The sequence below is a fragment of the Semicossyphus pulcher genome, unplaced genomic scaffold (genome assembly GCF_022749685.1).
Source record: "Semicossyphus pulcher isolate SPU_LCO1_2020_fin unplaced genomic scaffold, fSemPul1.0.p SCAF_6, whole genome shotgun sequence".
NCBI classification, from domain to species: domain Eukaryota; kingdom Metazoa; phylum Chordata; class Actinopteri; order Labriformes; family Labridae; genus Semicossyphus; species Semicossyphus pulcher.
This window is the reverse complement of record NW_027211737.1, coordinates 11,146,264-11,160,560: the sequence shown is the minus strand read 5'-3', so window position 1 is coordinate 11,160,560 and position 14,297 is coordinate 11,146,264. Positions and strand designations below refer to the sequence as shown.

The window sequence follows — 14,297 nt, the reverse complement described above, 5'->3', positions numbered from 1 at the left end:
GTCTTCGGAGCATGAGGTAACACGTTTGCCTGCGTTCTATGAAAAGTGACAATAAAGGAGAATGTTACTTTAATCTGGCGGCTTACCCCTCAAATCCAGTTTAAACCCAGAGAAGAAGGCAGAGAAGGGAAGCTGAGCACCAAATGGCTGCTGGTTTGGAGGAAGAAGTCCAGTCTGGTGACTCTCATCTGGACCCCATCAGGCTGCATGTCCACAGGCACTGAGACTGGCATCCCTGTACCAGGCCTGTTCCTTTATTAAAGCCTCAGCCTCCTCTGACCTGGCACACACAGAGCGGGCCCCAGGGAACGCAGACAGACAAACACATGGTTCCCATAGGTCACTTTGGTTGTTTGTGAGTCGTGCGTTTGACTCCCTCATAGACCACATATGGATTTGAGCTGAAGGAACTCACAGTGAAGTGCTTTTCTTTCACAAAACATCTGCTTAATGATAGTGCGCCACAAGGGAGGGGCCGACGTGCTCGCAATGAGGCCGAGCAAAATCAGAGACACATGATGTGAATAAGGTGAATTTCCACAGTTCGACCTGCTAATGTGAGACAGTATGTGGAGCAGACAGAACAACAGATTGCACGATACGCGGCTGGATCCACCTGCTGCCACAAGCATCAGGACTGAGCACACGCTGGAGCACAAAAACAGGTTCAAACTTCACGCTTCAGATGTGAGATTCTGATTGCAAAATGTCGTATATGTCAGCATAAATCAGCACTTTCAGGAACAACAAGACCTTTTCATTTAAATAGTTTTAATCTGTTGGCTTTCTCTACCTAACCCCACTCCGTGATAACCATGTAATTGTCTACTTTTAACATTTGGCGTCAAGCAGATCTTTATCAGGGATGTAAAATCGTGACGCACGGGGAGGAAGTGATGCATTTTGTGCTGGCAGGCGGCAGCGGTTTAAAGAACACAGGGCCCAATTTAAATGAGCAACACTGTAGTCATGGATTTACAGGAAACGAAGGACAAAGACTGCCAGTCAAAGAAACCTAAACACCATAATAATGAGGCTTTCAAAACAAAGGCAGAGTGGGACCTCACCAATTTCCACCTATGACTTATAATTGGTATTTTGTCGGCCATTTACGCAGGGGAAAACAGGGGAAGAGGGAGTAGGGCACACGGCACAGGGCCGAGGATGGGAGCCGACACCGGGGCCGCCGCATCTGGGACTAAAGCCTCTGTACATGGGCTGTGCAAACCGCTACGCTAAACCAGCGGCCCTAACCTATCATGCTTTTTGTAAGCAGGGTCAAAAGTTGCCTCACAAGTTCACAAATAACCATAAAATACAACAGTTTATACAGGTGGGTTTGTTAATGTGCCTCCAACAAGTCATGATTCTTTACCCAAAAATTGGCCTGAACCACATTTGCAACATCATGAGCAAATCCCTGTTTTTGTGGACGTCCATCTTTAGTGTTTAAAGTTGTAATCTCAAAGATCTCAGTTCTCTTTGGCGCCACCTATGGTGATAAACAGTAATTGCAGGAGCACACTTCCCAGATATCCAGACAGTGTTGCATGTGTGACGTCCACGGTTGGCTCCGGTTGTAACTCTTGATTTTCCTCGCTGACGGTCGCTTTCCTTTTTAGACTGTTTGCTTCATCTGAGCGTCAAATTTGTTTCTTTTTCTTTGGATTTTCACTTATTGTTGAAGTTGTATCTGTAGTCATCAATCTTTTCTTTGTTTGTTCAGCCATAGTAGATTACTGTTTACTCGCAACACTTGCAGAGACCAGAAAAGCAGCCGCTTAGCTTCGCCTACCCTCTCTGGCAGACCAACCACTGCTGGCTGATGGAAAACACGTCACTAATTGGGCGCCGCTTGTGATTTTTTCTGTGAAAGTCGCCACAGACACCCAGACTGTAATAATACTACATACTGCAAATGCAAAGGCTGTCATCAGTGGGCCATAGGCTCAATCACCATTGTGTTACCTCATTGGGCGTTAGACAGTAACTTAACAGACATTTATTTAAATGAAAATCTGCAAGATTATCACTTTAATATCAATCGCACACGCTATATTATCAACAATCGTCTGTCTGCCTCTTGTTTCACCTGGTTCCCACCTGGTGTTCTATTTCTGTCTTTGAATGTGACTCAAATAAAAATGCAGATTGATAATTTGAGTTTAGTAGCGTAACAATCTGCTTCAGTAAAAACAACACAGGAGGGTTTTAATAAGAAAACAGGAGTCTACTCTTGTGTAACTCGCCTACATTACACCCGAAAAGGAGGAATCTCTCCATGTGTTTCTCCTTGGTTCATTTTCCTTCTTGGCACTTGGCACTGTGTGAAATCAAATCTCCGCTGACGTGTATAAATTTCCGGTATTTGACTTTTCATTGCTTTTATTGTAATTATGTTTTTGTTTTTGAGACGAGCGTAAGAACCCGGCTAGAGCCACAGGCTGCAGGGAGGGATCAGAAGCACATTTGTCTCTTCTATTGCCTGTTGGTTCTGAACTTTGAAATGCAATTCAGGGAGATAGATCTATAAAGATACACTAAATGCTAAAGCTGGAGAGCAGGGAGGGAGCTGAGACCCTCTCCAGACTCTGCAAATCTCACTTATATTGCGTTTAGGAGAAAAAAATCAGCCACGGTTACGTTTGCAAAGAATTTGCTCCTTGGCCTCGAAAGAAATCCTGCAGATCCCGAGAGTCAGTCAGCATCTCTGCAGCAGCAGACTCTAAAAGTGGAGAGGATATTTGCATAGTTTCAGTTGTTGACCCTCATCTGAGAGTCTACACGTGCCTGCAATGTGCAATCATTTTAAATGGAAACATGATGCATTTAAGTGAGAGCAACATGAGCAGAGGCGGCTTACAGTATTTTACTACTTTATATTTTATATTATTGGCGAGAGAGCAAATAAAAGAGCAGATTTTCCTGCATAACAAGATGTTTATCCTGAAGTATCATCTTACTTACACTTTTTCATACATTGTCTGTAAAGGGAACTCTATATTGATCTCAGAGCACCTAAATTGGCTATTGATCAAGTTTTATTTTTATCTCAGTGAGAGATTTTTAAAAATTACAATACTTAAGTAGATTAAAAGACGTAAATTGGACTTTTGGTTAAACAATATCTAGTAATTATTCTCACTATACAAGCAGAGAGGTTGCAGAAAATGGTGACTTTTATCACTTTGGTTTGTATAATCATGTTAAAGAAGTTATAAGCCTAAACAGTAGGAAGAGAAATTACAATTAAAATTAGGGTTCATGCTGGGCAACTAGTCCAAAACAGGTCGAGGCAATTTTAAGCAATGCAAATAAATCTAGAAAACAACAATTTCTGCACTTGTATTGCAGAAACAATAAACAATATAAACATGGCTGCTCCCCCCGGCTCTGTGTCCTCTGCACTGATTCAGGTTATCACGGTGGGAAGGGACGGCACAAAGGAAGCGCTGATAAGATTCCTTTGTTTGTATCTCCAGATAAAGCCATGCCAAGACCAGAGTTAGAAGACCAGGCCGCTGCTCTGGCCGTAGATCGTTGACAGACATTAAAGCAGGCACTAAAAAACCCCGACTTAAGAGGAGGAAAGCAGAGGAACAGGACAGACCCGGACATTAAAGACACGGGGATCAGGAGGGAACAGATAAGACTGCTGGCCTACGTTTAGTTTATCACGGTGGATTGTTAAAAATGTCACTATATGGTCCTTGATCATTGTTATCAGCTTAATAAGGCTTCTTACTTGAAGCCTGTTTGTCCACATCAATGTCTGAAATGTGTAAAATCTTGCTCTCATATAAGTGGTTTTAAAAGGGAAATTAATGGAGCTGATAGCAGGTAAAGTTTTTTGTTGGATTCGTGAGAGCAGTGACCATCCCTAATATTCTGCACCTCCACTCCTCATATCGTGCATTGCTGTCTAGTCCGACTATGACATTGTCCATCCGGTGGCGGCCTCGCCTTGAGGAGCAAATGATGCATGCTTGGTAAAAGAGAGTCTCGTTGGCCGAGGGCCGAGCAGACACCTGAGTCACGGAGGAAGGCTGAGGGTCTGCTGAGTGAAACTGGAGAGCTTCATTGCATTACAGCGCTGCAGGAGAGATAACACGCGGCGATAAAGTGCCTTCAGGGAAAGAGAGAGGCCTTCCAAAGATGGGCCGCGATAAGCCTGCGTCCAGACTGGAACCGGCAACAGTAACTTAATATGAGTTTTATCTGAGGAGATAGAGGAGGGCTCTTGTTGGATCGTCACATCTTAATGAGTAATAAGTGGCTCCATTTCAATTAGAGATACTTATCCCCTTCACGCTTTAACCTGCAGGCGCTTGTGTGTGCGGGATAACAAAAATCTGCATGACATTCTGATTGGAAACGTCAGCTTTAGTTCTCGTTTCTTGCACAGTAAAAACAAACCCTCTCTTTGATTAGCCAATAAAGCAATCAACACAATCTGTAGCGTAGAGACTGATCCAATACTACAGACTGCTTCTTCCTGCCCTGCTGCATCCACTCAGATAAAGCCTGCTATCTCAGCCACTCTCATAATCTGCTCGTACGTAGGCACGCACACACACACACACACACACACACACATGCAGAGCACTACTTGCTCCCATATGTGAGAGGGGAAGTTGAGTAAAGGAGGGAGGGATCAAATAGCTGAGAGTCACAGAGATACACACAACACAACACAACACCACACCACACAACACAACACACAGTCATTTTGTGTGATCAGCCTTCAGGTGAGGAGATCACACCAGGAATCCTCATATTAAGGAGCTAACGGACAGGAGGCGAAGTCTGACTCAGAGAGAGGGAGAGAGAGGGAGAGAGAGAGAGAGAGACCTCCCCAGACCGTTACCTCGATGCTGCATGAAGGTGGAGTCATTTAGGGGTAGAGAGAGAGAGAGAGAGAGAGAGAGAGAGAGAGAGAGGAGCGGGGCAACACAAGGGGACAGATGGATTATCTGACATGCGCCTGGATTGACCAACGCTCCCTTTTAAGTCTTCCATCGTGGTTTTCCTCCTCAGAGTGAAATGCTTTGGGGCACATGTGGAGCGTAGCAGCTGTCGGACAGGTACTCTGTGCCGTGCACCTTTTGCGATTTCACTGGAACTAAGGAGAAAACTTTCTACCTGGATATCACTGAACTTTAGATTGTTGAGTTTTTTCTTTGCTTTTTTTCTGGAGGTACAGGGGTCACACTGGAGCGAGCTTTTTTACGAACAATTTAGAAAGAATAAGAAAACCGGGGGAGAGTGGAAAAACCGGTTTGTTAGTGGAAAACACACGCATGGTAATTGGTGTTTTGTTTTTTACGAAATCTTTGCTTATCAGACTGATTTATTTTCCAAAACAGACTTGGACTGCTGCTTTTCTGATCATCAGCCTGAAACCTTTCATCATTGGAGAAGAAGGCTCAGTGGAATAACTGGACACACTGGACTTGTTGAACAGCCTTTAGACCAAGTAAAGGTTTTCATACACGTTTCTGTACATAATCCGGACTCTGCATTGGGACCTTCTCGCCCCGTCTGGACTGTGGAGGGCTCCCCTCCCTGCCCTCCCAGCCTCTCCTCGCCCCCAGCAGCATGTCCCAGGCTCTGAGGCTGCCTCCAGTCCTCCACACAGCACACTACCATGATCAGATGGGCTGCTGGAGGGAGTAAGGCTGCCTCTGCCTCGTCCCGCTCCAGGGCTGGGTTAGGGGCTCATTCTGGTTCTGGGGTCAGCTCCAGACTAAGGTCGTCCACACTGCTTCCCTCCCTGTCTTTGCCTCTCCTGGTGGCCCTTGTGGTTCTCTCCTTCTTCCTGCCCGGTGCAGCATGCCATCAGAACCACAGAGACAGCCTGAGACACGCAAACCCACGAACTCTCAGGGTTCCCCTGAACATTTCTGACAATGAGGTCGGTTTGAGGCCCAGGGCCACCGGGGGCCCGCTGGGTCGGGCTGGGGGAGCGCAGGGGAGGCATGTGCGCAGCTACAGTCATCTCCAAGGGGACATACGGAGCAGGAAGCTGTACTCGTTCCAGAAGTTTTTCCTGAGGATCGATAGGAACGGAAAGGTCAATGGAACCAAGAGCAAAGATGACCCCCTCAGTAAGTAACACACTGAGTAGATGCATGCGTAAAAATAGACACAAACACCTAACAGACTGATGATCGGAGTCTTTGCAGTGGCTGCAAAAGTTACAAAAAATGACCCAAACCAACTCTTTTGAGCTTAAACATTATCAGAATCTTTTAATGTTTCCAATCAAACTTCATTTTAGGAAGTAATATATTAAACCTGAAAAGCACCTGTTGATTGCTTTAATTTACAGACATTTCTGGCACATTTTGGAAACTTCTAATAAGTCCTCAGGTGTTGATTCTTCAAGAAAAAAAGCTTGTCTTAACGCAAAAAAAGTTGCATAAAATATCCAAAATAGACTTATAAAAGATGCAACTTGGGGTCAGCATTGAATTTAATAAAGTCGGTCATGTCCAGAGACCGCCAGCCCGCCCACTGGTGTGTAGTCTGGTTGAAGCAATCCCCGATCAGAGTCGTCTCTTTTTGTTTTAAACCAGACATCCCAGCGATATCTCTGCTGTCCAAACACTCAGCACAATGACGGTCGCTCTGAGACGGCTTAAAAAGGAGCAGGGGCTGATAGCCTGGCCATTATCCTGCCGTCTTCACAGCCCAGGGTAAACAGCGCTGATAACACGCACAGAGGAGCAGGCCTTGTTTTGGGGGTTGAGGATATGGATGTCAGTGTCATTGATGCTTTTAGCCTCTTGCAGCTCTTGTCTGAGTCTGTGTCTCTTTTCACTCTCCCACTCAGATTGCCCGCCTGCCAGCCAGCGTGGAGCAAATTACACACCCTCAGTCACAGATCAGACATTTGTTTAAAGCAGTTTGACGTGCTCGCTCGCAGGAACACGTCTTTAGAGTGATTACACGTTGTATCTTTCGGCATATCAGTCAGTAAAAAAAGGATTCTCATTAGTCTCCCAGCATTCCCACCGAGCTACGTGTGTGTGCCTATCAGCCAGCGGGCACTCGCATGCTCCAGTGGGTGTGTGATCATATGGCGGCCAACGACGACACATGTGCGCGCTTATTACTGACACACACACATATATGCTCCTTTTCTCCCTCTTTCTCTCTGTCCCCCAGCCCCGTGTGTATATGGAAGCTTTTAATGTTCCTCTTGGGAGAGCTAAACCACACATTCAATCAAAGAGACTTAGGGGGAAATGGCACGGGGAGGCAGAATGTCAGGGGAGATGTTTGTTTTGACAAGGTCATGACAGAGGCAACTTTATTTACTGACCGTATTACACTGTGATGCCTTTACTGCCGCCTTCGCTAGTGGTTTCTTTTAAGTTGTAAAACTGGAGTGACATGAGGAAGTCTCGCTCAGTTTATCATAATAGTAGCGTGTGTATCCGTCTTAAACTTTTATACGTGTTTGGACGCTGATTTACCCCGCTGTCTACTTTTTTTTCAGCGCGCACAACTCATCATTTTTTAGGAGTGTGTTGCCTGTTTCAAAAGTCAGTTTGAGCCAGTTTGAGGGAGGTGAATGGGAGCACATGGGACTCTCTAGAGGTACAAGTTCATGAATGACACGGCTGAACATCATTGTGGCCACATCAAAGCCGCGCGTCTTCAGTATCAATGGTGGTGCCATCAAAAAGCTGTGTCCTGAGGGGGTCTGGGGACACTGTGTGTGGATTATGTGCACATGTATCAGGTTCTCACGGTAAAGGATACTACACAACAGCAGCTTCAGTCTTTGCTCCGGCCCCCGGGGCTAGACATGATCCCAGGGCTGACGTCCTTTGTAGACCCTCCACGGTCCCTTGAAGTGACAAAATATCAAGTTTTTTCTGAATGAGCGGAGGGACCTTGCTTTTTTTTAGCCAAATTTCAACACACAGGATTTTCCTATCTATTAGTGATACATTTATCTTGTCTAAGAGGTGTTTGGGATGTGGAGGCGTTGGTTTTAGGTGCTGCCTGTGGCCCTGCGAGGACCCAGCTCACTGTCTGTTAAAGAGCCAGTATCCAGTCTCCCACAGATTTATGGGGATGCCAGCGCAAAACTGTCCCACATGGCTTTCCAACCCGCTGGGAGCCTGTGCTGAGGTTACAGAGAGGCAGAGAGAAGAGGAGGGAGATTGTGTTAAAGTCAGCTAAGGAGCTATCTGCAGGGCCTGAGCGCATAATTAAAATATCTATGATTCACAGATGAGTTCTCGCAGATTTATAGACATTTAGCAGCTCTGAGTGACGGCTGAACCGTTGCTACAAAGGACTAATGTAGAAGTTGGCTGTAAAAGAGTTTAGTTAATTATCCGCGGCTGTGATGGTGTGCGACGGCGAGCCTGTCAAGATCATGTGTGTGTGTGTGTGTGTTTGCGTCAGGCCGCCACTTGTGCGTCTGTGCTGTAGGGGCCCGGCCATGTGTGCGAGATGCGTCTGGACATTGCTCAAGAAGTGTGTGTGTGTGTCTTTGCGCACATTCATCTCCTTTAATCAAAGCAGTGGCCTTCTGCGTTAGAAAAAAACAGATGGTGCTCTTATGGAGGTTTAGGCAGAGAGATGTATAGCTTTTCTCCGAGGTGGGGAAGAGGATGGATGCCCCTGCTCTGTAAATACACTCAGTGTGGTCCTTATCAAGTGTTATTACTACATATCCTGATTTATGCCTCGCTCCGCACCATTTTTCTGCACGGGAATGGCACTAATCAAGACTTATCTGTCCAAATGTTATTTCTGTGCTGGCTGTGAACATTAATCTGAAAATAGGAGCAGAGTAAGAGTGAGAAACAAGCTGCCGAGCTCGTTGTTTTTGGCATCCCACTGTGGAAAAACCACCTTCAGTTCTCACTGGCATCGTGCGCCTCCATTCCACAACCAACGCACCGTTTAGTGTTGTAACAGCAAACAGAGCGTATCAAATAAGCCACACATTAGGAAAAAGCAAGCAGCATGCAAAAAAATGCTGCATCACCACGTAAACAGCTGAAGCTGGCTGTCTGACCTTACACATAATGTGGTTTGTAAAATGTACCCCATACGAAGATTTGTTGTAACGTTTCAGGATTAATGTTGTAATCCGGGGGAGGCTAAACGAGGAGCATGCTTTGTGTTGCTGCGTTTGCTCATTACGCTCCATCATTGTGAGCCAGGAGACGGCCGTCGTTTCACAGCCAGGCTGAGTGTACAAGTGCACATTCACCTGCTGCAATATTAACCATGTGTGCATATGTGAGTGCATTAGTGCGTGTCTGTGTGTGTGTGTGTGTGTATATACAACCTGTCTCGCCCCTGCCTCCGGTGGCTGACTTTGATCAGTGATCATTACAGCCTTACTAATCCTCACTCCACCCCCAGTCTCACTGTCATGGCTCCTCTGTCCTCCTCTGTTCTCCTTCCTTTCATCCCTCCCATGTTTACAGAGCAGCCAGAGCCTGCCATAGATTGTCTTACATCCTCACTCTGTACCCGACACCCGATCCCATACAGAAAACCAGCTCCTCTCAGATCTTCAATGGCCGTTGTGTCACAGTCCCCACCACCGCCTTGCCGCTTCAGACCTCACTGCCCCGAGGTGCCACTGTTTGAACTAGAAACTGATACAGTCAAGACCTCACGGACGAGGAGAGATGCTGCTGTGTTTTTTAAGAGAGGGATTGTTCTTTTTTTTCTGGGGAGGCACACCTGTATCCTCCGCTGTCCACTCCTGTACCAGGCTGGCAGCTTTCAGAGCCCCCACCCCCCCACCCCTCCCTGCAGCCACCGGAGAGTGGGTCTGCCACACAAACAGTCATCAGACAGAGGAGGGGCCGCCGATCTGATCAAAGCATGTCGTCGACTCTCTGGAGTTCACACCCCCCACGCTGAAGTGTGTGCGCGAATGTGTGTGTGCGTACACATATGTGTGCTTATCGGGATAAAATAACGACAGCTCACAGGAAGTGGGGAGAGGAAGTCAGGGAGGGAGGCATGAAATCAAACATGCCATGGGAACAGGGGAGGTTCACTCACACACACACACACGAGCATAAGAGGAGACAAGTGGGTTCTGTGGTCAAAGGACACATTAGGAAGTTATATCTCTCTGACCTCTGATACCGGGACCACACAAATAACCACAGCTGTCTGCAGAAAAAGCTTGCCCTCGTTAACAGGGGTATAAATTAGCTCCTCTAATAGCCTATGAGGAACCTGAATTACTTGTATAGGGACTTGGAAACCTAAATACCAAACAGAACATAAACAACCTGAGAATCTCTGCGGTATCCACCCATTAATTTTCAGACTAAACGGCCTGCGCAGCTGGAATCAGTTACACAGGTGTGGGTTGTAAAGTTACTTTATAATATCACTGAAAAGATGAATGAGCTCAAAGAGAAATTGTGACCTTGCGCAGAGTTCCCACACTGTGTGTTCCCACATGTTAAGTGACCTGAAATGAGCACGCAACATGTGGTTCTTCATTAGTTACTCGCACAGATGTGTGTGCAAATGTATGGATTGATCCTGAAGTGGGGACTGCTGCAAGAGTGCTCTGCATTCTTTTCTGCACCAGTGAAGAGGCCGAAACCTTTTATCGCCTGAACTTCCTCTGAGTTTTATACTTGTCTCTGTGAACTTAAAAAGTAGCTTTTTCTTTGCAGTTCAGCTACAACTGCTAAAAACATTATCCTTATATACCTCTGGAAATTATAGGAGGTCTGAATCTTCACACTTCTTTTTGCTGAATCCTAGGTATTCTGGAAATCACATCGGTGGACGTGGGAGTGGTGGCCATCAAAGGGCTGAACAGCAACTACTATCTGGCCATCAGCAGGAAGGGAAAGCTGTACGGAGCGGTGAGTATCCGGGTCAGAGGTCAATCTGGATGCTCTAGACACGGAGATAGCGTTAGATTCTTCTGTGCTTATCTTTACTTCCCTAACTCATGGGTCAACTCTCTGCTAGGACAACGCACGCACGTGATCCTGCACGAGAACTGTGCAATTTTCAAAGTGCACACTAGTTTCTGCACAGAGCCAAACATGCGCTGCAGATTAAGGAGTAGAACATAAACAAAAGCACCGTGTGCGACCACAAAGGATTTGCACAAGAAAATGATGTGTGTTTTGCCTTAACCTCTCATGTCGGGGTTACAACACTGAAACTTGATACCTACTGTTTTTTGCAGAGGGACTTCGGTGTGGACTGCACCCTGAAGGAGCGCATCGAGGAGAACGGCTACAACACGTACGCGTCAGCCAAGTGGAAGAACAAGAAGCGGCAGATGTTTGTGGGCCTGAATGTCCACGGGAAGCCGCTGAGAGGGAAGAAAACCCACAGGAGGAACACGGCCACCCACTTCCTTCCAATCTTGGTGTAAACTGGAGAACATAAGTGGAGGAGAGGGAGGAGATGCAGCACTGGACTGAGAGGTTTTCAATCTGGACAAATCTGTAAAATAAAGACATTTGCTGAGAAATCCCTCATGTGGAAACATGGCACTAACACTGTCACACAAATACGGTCTCTGCTCCTGACTTGGACTGAGATCATGTGTTTTATGTGGTGGGAGAAGATGAGCTCTGTGTTTTCTGTGGCACGGGATGCAATATTTATCCTTTTTTCTGTGCCAAACAGTTTGCAACTGGAGTATGTGTGTGATGTGGACAACACAGACGATACTGTCCCAGCTAATGAACTGTGCTCGATGCAGAAGTGTCTGAAGATGTTATTTATAATCCATATTCTCCTGTGAGACACCAGATCATCGCATCATAAAGATAGAAAGCGGCTGAGATGAGGGGAATGATCGGTCAGCATGAAATAATAGAGGGTACATCACATTTAAAAGCAAATGTTTGATACTTAACCACTGTGTTGTGACTGTATTGTAATGATTTATTTATTTTGTGAAATATTTAACTGGAGGGGAACACTTACAAGGCAAGCATTCCTTTGCATTCTTTACTTTTTATAGGAACTCTATTATGTGAAAATAAAATAACACTTTCTCCTCTGCAATGCTGTCGTCCTACTTCTTCCATACACCCCAAAAACAACTCCACTGCTGTTGGATCGCAAGAATAAGTTCTCACAAGCAAAGTGAGGAAACGCTGGTGAACGTTCAGGTCGTGGTAAGTCTTATTTATCAGGGACAAAATGCAGCTGTTAATGCCTCGCCAGATAGTCCATGTGGCAACCATTGCACTCACAATTGCTTCCCAAACAAACGGGAAGCTGACAGACAAACCACAACAAAATGGGAGGAGGGTAACATCACATATGGCCTGTAGATGCTGACATCATCTCCTAATATCGGCCCATTACTGTGGAGCTGCAACAAGGGTGTAAACAGTTAATATAGCTGCTAAAGAACCTGCTGATAATACTTACAAAAGACTTTGCCATGCTAGTGTGCTTCACAGCGTCCCATTTGGAGGCAGGGACATGAATGAGGGCAGAGAGAGCGAGATATGACCTGTGTCTGACCACCCACTTCCCTCAGTAATCATCTACAAACACACTAATCAATGACAGCTGCCTCGATGCCAGATCAAAAGAGCACGGGGAGAACATTAACACCACAGGCTTCCGGGCCTCATGTTCTCTTATCCCGCCTCTCTCTGAACATCCATCGCAGCAAAGGCATGAAAAATTGGGGGGAGAGCAGACGAAGACAGGAAGGTGAGAGACGCGCCGCGAGACGCTCCGGCCATGGGGTTCATGCCCAAATTCATCCGAGATGACCCGTGACTGTGACTCCAGATTTGAAAATAACAAAAGCTACCTGAGCTATAGGAGTGCAGAGTACAGAAAGCTTCGGGCGATAGTATATTGTCCTTTAAAGGTTGTTTAAGGAATCACCACGACGAATGATTAATACTGAGGAATGCTGCGATGCATTCCACCATGACAGTCAGGGCCCATGGCAACATATGGAATACTATTTCATGACCAGCTATTACTTTTTCCTTGTTCGCTCAAGTGATTGTGCAATATGGTGTGGCTGCTGCACCTTTAAGGCCGGATTCTCAGCAGTGTCCGGCGGATAAACCTTCAGATGTTGCCTCAGAAGTTAGATTAGGGAGTTCAACAGGAGGCTACTGCACGGGTGCAATTTTTTGTTCACTTACATGATTTAGACGCTTTTTCATTTCCTTTACTTACATTTCATAATAAAGCTTTGAGTTGCAAGAAAGATACAACGTAGGAAGGTAAACTGGTGTCTGATATGTACACGCCACATACAGTAGCAATGTATTTTCCTTTAATGTCTCTGTAACCTAATGATGCAGTCAATAAATCACCAGGGATTTTACCTACATAATGTGTACTGGCGCAACATAAAACTACTCTTTCTGCATTTTAAAGCTGCCGTCATAAGTATGTGTTTGACCTAATCACCGTTAGTCATTTGTCATCTTACATTCCCGAGACCTGAACCGTGAATGTTTGAACTCCCTCCAAGACACTGGCAAGGGGAGGTGAGGGGAGAGAGGAGGGGGGAGAGACAGCAATAACAGAAAATAGGGGCAGTAATCTTTTATCAGAGTGGGTCTCCGCATTTCTGGCACAGGAATTCTCTGTGGCATAATGTGATCCAGCTTTGGGAAACAAGTGGAAAATGACTGGAGGCTAAAACAACTAATGAATACTTACACTGAGAGGTCTGGTGCAACACATGTTTGTAGTGGGCAGCTACTGAGAGATGTCGGGGGGGGGGAGAGGCACTTCTGAGGGGTTCACAGGTCCAGAAACTTCTCTGATGATGCATGAGTGTGCGACTGAGCTATCAGGTATAGTTCTCTAATCCTTTGTGCTTAGGTAAATATTTTAGTCCAGTATAAGGCTGTTTAACAACATTAGACAACACTTAACTTTTAGCAGGTCCATCATTATGAGCTCAAGTTGTTCAGAGGAATCCCACACACTGACACTGCGGTCAGGTTCTCCATTTTTGTTTTTTTTATGCTGGGAATGAAGAGCTTTTACACAGCCTAACTAGGATATGACTGAAAGCAAAAAAAAAAAAAAAGTTGAATTAAAATAAGAAATTAAGTAATACAAAAAATTCTACTTTAAAAAAAAGAAAAGACAGATCATTAAGCAGATTAAAAAATGTAATTAAAGAGTTAATTAATAATTAGAATGTAAACACATTTAATTTCCTTTTTTTTATAGGGGGCTTAGGTTAGGCTGGGAGAATTTGAACTAAAATCCCAACTACAGCAGCTCATACTGAGCGACAGGAATCCAAAAAAATACCCAAAAGTTTT

General features: G+C 45.5%; 1 protein-coding gene across 1 annotated transcript; it reads left to right on the top strand.

The window, feature by feature from the left end:
* Positions 1–5,647: 5,647 nt before the first annotated feature.
* Positions 5,648–11,401, top strand: fgf10b (fibroblast growth factor 10b). The gene is made up of 3 exons (XM_069683499.1): positions 5,648–6,107; positions 10,774–10,877; positions 11,210–11,401. The coding sequence occupies exons 1-3, from the start codon at positions 5,648–5,650 to the stop codon at positions 11,399–11,401; spliced, it is 756 nt and encodes a 251-aa protein (XP_069539600.1).
* The last annotated feature ends 2,896 nt before the right edge of the window (positions 11,402–14,297 follow it).